Source organism: Canis lupus, chromosome 5, assembly GCF_011100685.1.
Source record: "Canis lupus familiaris isolate Mischka breed German Shepherd chromosome 5, alternate assembly UU_Cfam_GSD_1.0, whole genome shotgun sequence".
NCBI lineage: Eukaryota > Metazoa > Chordata > Mammalia > Carnivora > Canidae > Canis > Canis lupus.
In genome coordinates this window covers 37,708,590-37,715,236 of record NC_049226.1, presented here as the reverse complement: position 1 = coordinate 37,715,236, position 6,647 = coordinate 37,708,590, and the positions used below count along the sequence as shown (strand labels likewise).

Genomic DNA, 6,647 nt, shown 5'->3' with positions numbered 1-6,647 from the left:
AAAGAGACAGCAGACCTTGCGGGATCTGCTGTTCATCCTTGTAAAAAGTTCATTGCTTTAAGGCATCAGAAGCTAATAAGCTCTTGGCTGCTCTGCAGAAGAGGCTGGAATCGGTACTTCATAAACCTAAAACCAGGGATCCCTGGGTGGCTCAGTGATTGAGTAGCTGCCTTCGGCTCCGGTGGTGATCCCCGGGTCCTGGGATCGAGTCCCGCATCAGGCTCCCTATGGGGAGCCTGCTTCTCCCTCTGCCTGTGTCTCTGCCTCTCTCTGTGTGTCTCTCAGGAATAAATAAGTAAAATCTTAAAAACAAAAACCCCCCAGATGTAGCAAAGGCACAGACAGACCAGCTCCACCCCAGCACAGAGTGAGAATCAGTAGGTCCTCCCTAGGAAGGGTCAGGGGGACTCCCGTGACTTGCACGTCCACGGTCACACAGAGCACAGAGCGCAGGAAGGCAGGCGGGGAGGTTGGCAAGGCCGGCCCGGGCGGCGGAGTTCCCGGCGAGGCGCAGGGCGCGGTGCGTGTGCGGGGCCCGGTGCACGGCTGCCTGGGTGACTTGCACCGGTCGGCGGGCCTCGGTCGGGGCCTCGGTCGGGCCGGCCAGCCTACCGCCCACGTTGCCAGGCGTCCTGCCGAGACAAGGAAGCCAAGAAATCAGCCACAAATCGAGATGGAATCAGACCCCCACGTCCTGCAGGTTCCACGGGCCGCCTCCCTCCACTGAACAGCGAGGTGATCTGTATCCCTTGCTGACCGGCTCGGGAGCGGGAGCGGAGGAGCGCGCCAAGGGCAACCGGGTCAGGGCAGGCCGCAGAGAGGACGCCGCTGTAGAGGCAACCTGGGACTCCTTTCCCGACACGCGTGCGCACGCGCGCGCACACACACCTACAAACCCACACGCCAGCACAGTCTTCGTCGCAACTGGGTGTGGGGGATGTGGCAGGCGACCTGATTTTTTTTTTTTTTCCCCCTCTAAAACTTATTTCTCTCCTCGGTTTGTTTATGGGCTCAGTTCCCAAGAGGTTGCTCCTATCTCGGTCCTGGGGAACTCTCGATCGCCCTAAACCAGTACGAGGCCAAACAGTCACGAGGAAAAGACAAGATACGGGCGAGGGGCGAAGAGGCCTGGGCTCCGGGGCCGGCCGGCGGCAGCGGGGTAGGTGCAAGCCCGGGCGGGCGGCGGGGAGGAATTCGGCTCGCCCGGGACAAACGGGGGCGTGGCGTGCAGCGGGGCTGGCAACTGCAGCCAAGGAAACTTCCAAAGGGCCGGGGAGGCGGCAGGGGGCGGGGAGAGGAGGCAGCGACAGGGGCGGGAGCAGGGACCCGGAGGGGGTCAGGGCTGAGCCGAGGCTGAGAGGCGGCTCGGGGGGAAGTCAGGCCCCCGGGGATCCGGCCGGCCCGCGCTGTCGCTCAGACGACCCCGGAGCCCCCGCAGCCCCCCGCGCGCCGGAAAGGGGGCGAGGCTGCGGCGGTGCGCGGAGCGGGGGCGGGGGGTGGGGGGTGGGGAAGGGGCGTCGCCCCGGCCGCCCCCGCCCTCCTCGATGCCATTGGGCCGACGCTGCGGGGTCCGCGCCACCTTTTCTCCATCCCGCCGGGTCCGCCCCGCCGCGCCCGTCCGGGAGCCGGTGCTGCCCGGGCCGCTGACGTCACCGCCAAGTTTGCTGCCCTCCGCGCCCCACGTGTGGCGGCGGCGGCGGGGCAGCGTCTGCGAGCGCAGTGGCCGCGGCGGCTGACAGGTCCCGCGCAGCCCGGCTCCGGCGCGCCGCTCCCCGGTGGACACCCCGGGCGCTGTGGAGCAGCCGGGCGCGCGCGGAGAGGGGCGCACGGCCCGCCGCGGGCCTCGGGCTCCCGCCGGGGCAGGCGCACTCGGGGGCACCTCGCGCCCCGGCGGCCACCGGCCCGGAGGAGGGCACCGTCGCTCGCCGCCGGCCGCAGCGCCCGGAGCTCCGCGTGCCCGGAGCCTCGAGTGCCCTCCCCGGGACCGAGCCAGGGATGCACGACCGCTGAGCGGGGATCCGCGCCGGGAGGCCGCCCGGGGCCGGGGCTGAGACGCACGCGCCGCCGCCTCCGCCGCCGCCGCCGCCGCCAGGACCCCCGTTCCCGCGGCGCTCGGGGACCCGGGGCGCCGAGCGCGTCCCCCAGGCTCAGGACGGGCGAGTCGACGACGATGGTCTCTTAAGCACGGCACCACGTCCCCCTCCCGCCCCCTCGGCCGGAGGCAGGGGTCCCGCGCGGGGCGCCCGCGGCTCCGTGTCCCCGGGGCAGCTCGCACGGCCGCAGGGACGCACGGGCGATGCGGGGCCCCCAGCCCGAGGTCGCGGCACCCGGCGGGGTCCCGGCCTAGCATGGCCCGCGCGCGGCCCGACGTCGCCTCCGGCTAGGATGGCCCCCCCGGGCCCGGCCGGCGCCCCCGCCACCTCCGCCGAGCCGCTGTCCCGCAGCATCTTCCGGAGGTTCTTGCTGATGCTCTGCTCGCTGCTCACGTCGCTCTACGTCTTCTATTGCCTGGCCGAGCGCTGCCAGAGCCTGGCGGGCCCGCTGGTGCGGCCGTCGGGCGGCGGCGGCGGCGGCGGCGGCGGCGGGGCGGGGGCCCCGGGGCGCGGCGCCCTGGCGGGAGGCCCGGGGGAGCCGGCGGGGTGGCCCGCGGCGGCGCACGGGAAGCGCCTCCTGCAGCTGCAGCGGTGGCGGAGGCGCCGGCCGGCCGTGCCGCGCGACGACGGCGAGGAGGCGGCCTGGGACGGGGAGCCCCCCGGCCTGGCCGGAGGTCCCGGCGGCTCGGGGGCCGGCAGCAGCGCCGCCGAGGCCCCGCCGGGGACGCTGGCCCTGCTGCTGGACGAAGGCAGCAAGCGGCTGCCGCAGGCCATTATCATCGGCGTGAAGAAGGGCGGCACGCGGGCGCTGCTCGAGTTCCTGCGCGTGCACCCCGACGTGCGCGCCGTGGGCGCCGAGCCCCACTTCTTCGACCGCAGCTACGACAAGGGCCTCGCCTGGTACCGGTGAGCTGGCGCAGGGCGCAGCCGGGGTCGGGGTGCGCGGGGTGCGCGGGGTGCGCGGGGTGCAGGGATCCCCCACCCCAGCTCATCCCCTTCCAGGTTCCACGCAAAGGGGCCTCAGGCGTTGCTCCTGAGTGCGGGGGTCTCCTTCCCCATCGTCCCTTGTGCCTCCAGGGAAATAAATGGGTGTTAAGGGAGGCAAGGGGTGGAACATTTTGGCCTTCACGAGTTTTCCTTTCGTCCTTGGGATTTCCTTTCCTTCACGCAGCCAATCCCATCTTTTTCTCCTGCTCGGTCCGTGTGTCTCTGTTGTTAGCTTAAGGGCTTGGGTGGGTGGAAAGGGACCTCCTAAATTAGAAATCTGTTCCTCGATTAGGAGGCGTGTAGCCTAGTCCATGCTTTTCCTGCAGAAAGCATGCTTTTATTTCTTCTTTATCTGCTGAACGGTACCCAGTGGTTCCTGCAGTCTCTGCCATCAGGTATTCATTTACCTTGACCCTTTGCCAGATCACTGCCCTAGTAATATCGAGACTTAGTAAAAGTGTCAAGAACCAGAGGCTGGGCAGTTGGGAAATACAGGTTAGCGCTCGTGCCAGCAACCAGCCTGTGTGCTTGCTTTAAGGAAGGGCTTCCCGTGTAATAACTTGTGCTTGTGGTGAGGAATGAGTCTTGAAAAGTGTTTCCTAACTTTAAAGAGAATAGTGTCTCGTGTTTCTGGCCTGGCTGAAACTTTTCTAAAGATCTTCAAACAATTCTCTTTCCAAATGAGGCAACTTTTTTTTTTTTTTTCCCTTTTTAAAAAAAGAAAGGGAGAAAAAAAAATCAGGACACTGGTTACATTGTGAAAAACCCTCCTAATAAAGTTTAGGAAACAAGTCCGATTCAGATCTCAATCTTAAAGTTGCCAGTCTTCTCAAATTTAGACCACCTTTAATAATGGAATCAGCCAAACTCCAATAAATCCTGGTGTCACCTGGATTTTATTTGCCATAAAATATTGGCCTGTTTTCTTTCCTCCGAGAACAACCAAAAATCATGTGGCCAGAATTCTCATTTTATGACGTTATATCTTGTTCATTAAGTACGTGTTCTCTTTGTTGTTTTAACTGACACAGCATCACAGAAGTTACTGGCACAATTTAAATAGAGTTCAGAAGCTCACTAACTAAATAATTCATCTCCGAAACAGAAATGAACTTGATCTGACAAGTTTATTTATTTGAGGAGTCAGGCACACCCTCAGATTGATTTCGGGAGCCGAATTTACAGTAACCCAACTTAGGAGAAAACATGTGGTCTTAAAAGTCAAGTTCAAACCTTAAACATTTTTAAAACAGTAACTTTCCATTTGTTGGAAAGAAAAACAAACAACCTTCCCTTAATATAGAATATATATCATTTAAAATCATCAGCCACTTAAAAAAAAATCCCCTTGTGTTTCTGTCATTTATGTTGTATCCTCTGGGAAGTTCTTATAAAAATGACCTGTTGAATCTGGAAACAACAGGTCCTTCTTTTTAGCACAAAGGCAGCTCTGTTTTTTCCATCAAGGACACAAGAAAGAAGTGATTAAAGACCCCTAAAACTCTTATCTATAGAGGTTTGCATTGAATCGGGCTTCGTACAGTGCTGTGACACAACACATTTCAAGCCAACTTCACGGAAGGTCTAAAGACAACGTTTGGATCTGAGGTGCATTAAATACGGTGAAACATTTAGCACTAAAACTCTTTCTTTTCGTTTTACCATGTAGACTTTATTTCCACAAAGTAGGATTGTTTCTTCTTATTCCAGAATTCAGTATTTGAGGGCACAGTCTACAGACCTGGATCTTATTTTCCTTGAACCTTCTTAAGATCATGTAAGAGAGAAGGAATGTTTCAAGGTAACTTAGAAACACAAGTATTAAGAAAAAAAAAACAACAACAAAACAACAACAACAACAAAAAAAAAAAACAAAAAGAGAGAGAGAGAAAGAGGGGGAGAAAGAAAAGTCATAAACTTTTAGGTCACTCTCTTTTGGAAACTAGATGCACGCTGTAAAGTAAATCTCTCCTTGGATTGTTTATTCCAGCAGAGGAGTGCTATAAAGCAATTTATGGTGGTTACAAAAATAACTGCACGGTAGACTTCATGGTTTGGTGAATTTAATTTTCTAAGTGTCGTAGCAATGTCTTTGTTTTACCATTTGCAATGGTTTTTATTGGATGCATAAATTTAAGTTTAACTCAATTACATATAAAACTCTTATTAAAAAAAAAAAACCCTCCACCTATACAGCCTGGATTATGCGCTCATTTAATGAAATTTTGCCACAGTTCTCTTTCATCTTGGCTCTGAACTTGGGAGTATGATGTTTGTGAGAGAGACTTGAACATTAACTCTGGAAAAAAAAAATCTCTTGCACAGAATACTACTTAACCTATATTAAGTGGACATTACTGCTGGTGTTTGGCCAGTATGTACAATTAGGGATTCGGTGAGACTTTCCTGAGTCAGCCCCAAATTTATTATATGGGATTTCTGCCACATGCTTCTGATTTACCCCGCCTCCCCCCCCCCCCCCCGCCCAGCCCCCGCGACGTGAACAGAAAGACAGCTCGTGTTTGCACCCCAAAGTGAATTATAGAAGGAAAAAAACCCTGTAAAATATTTTTTAGATGCTCATTGACGTGGGACAATCTTATATGTCCAGCCGTGGGTTTTTTTGCCCTATGAAATCTCACAGTTGGCCATAATAGATCGTTGTGGCAGTGCCCCCTACTGTCCTGACAAAGGGAGAAGTGTGTTGTTAGGAAGCTGAAAGAAAATGCCATGGAGAGTGAGTTTGAGAATGAATACTGTGGCCACGACCATGGCTGGGATATTTCGGTACATTTGCCTCACTGAGGAAAAACATAAAGTACTTCGTAAATTGCGTCCCAAGATTAGTATAATCGGTTTCTTCCTTTGGACAGATTTGTAGTAAAGGCAAGAAAGTTGAGTCTTTTCAAAATCTCTAAAAAGGGAAGCTGCTCTGATTGGTTTAAAATGCCCTAATGTTCCTCTAGAACAAACGAAAAAGACAGATATTTATATGCCAGGAAATGTGTTAATGATAACGTAGGATGCTTCGGTGGAGTCTTCTGGATGTGAAACTCCACCCTGGTGGGGGCTTTAAAAAACATTCCAACATTACTTAATTTAGCAGACATGATATCAGTACGACAAATGTCTGTGGCTTGCATGTCATGGGAAAGCAATCCTTTGCAATGAACAGTCTGCGTGTGTTTCCATGGTATGGGTGGTGGGTTCATAAAGGAAAGTTAGGGAATTTTTTTCATTAGCTTTAAGGCTTTGAGATCTTTTCTGGAAGCCAAATGCTGCTATTGTCATTTCAAGAGCAGGTGAGCTAAGAATTGAATGAGAAGGCCCCCCTCTTCCCTGGGTATTTCTGTGCCAACTCAGAAGGGGGGGTCATTTCTTTTCTTTGTAAGACCAAAGATCCCTATTTATAAAATACTAAACATACATGCGTACACACGCATATGTACGTATAAATAACACTTTGTTTGGTGTGACATTTTTGTTTCCTCTCGTATTTTGGGACAAGATAGTAACTGTTCCATACCTAATCTCTCAGGCTAGCATGCTTCTCCCCTATGTTATGAT

At 55.0% G+C, this 6,647-nt stretch overlaps 1 protein-coding gene across 1 annotated transcript in view; it reads left to right on the top strand.

Annotated features, from left to right (window-relative positions):
* Positions 1-2,369: 2,369 nt before the first annotated feature.
* Positions 2,370-6,647, top strand: part of HS3ST3A1 (heparan sulfate-glucosamine 3-sulfotransferase 3A1) — a 96,077-nt gene continuing 91,799 nt past the window's right edge. The window contains exon 1 of the mRNA XM_038536942.1: positions 2,370-2,999. Within this exon, the coding sequence (XP_038392870.1) occupies positions 2,386-2,999 (614 nt within the window). The 5' untranslated portion in view covers positions 2,370-2,385. The remainder of the gene's footprint in view (positions 3,000-6,647) is intronic.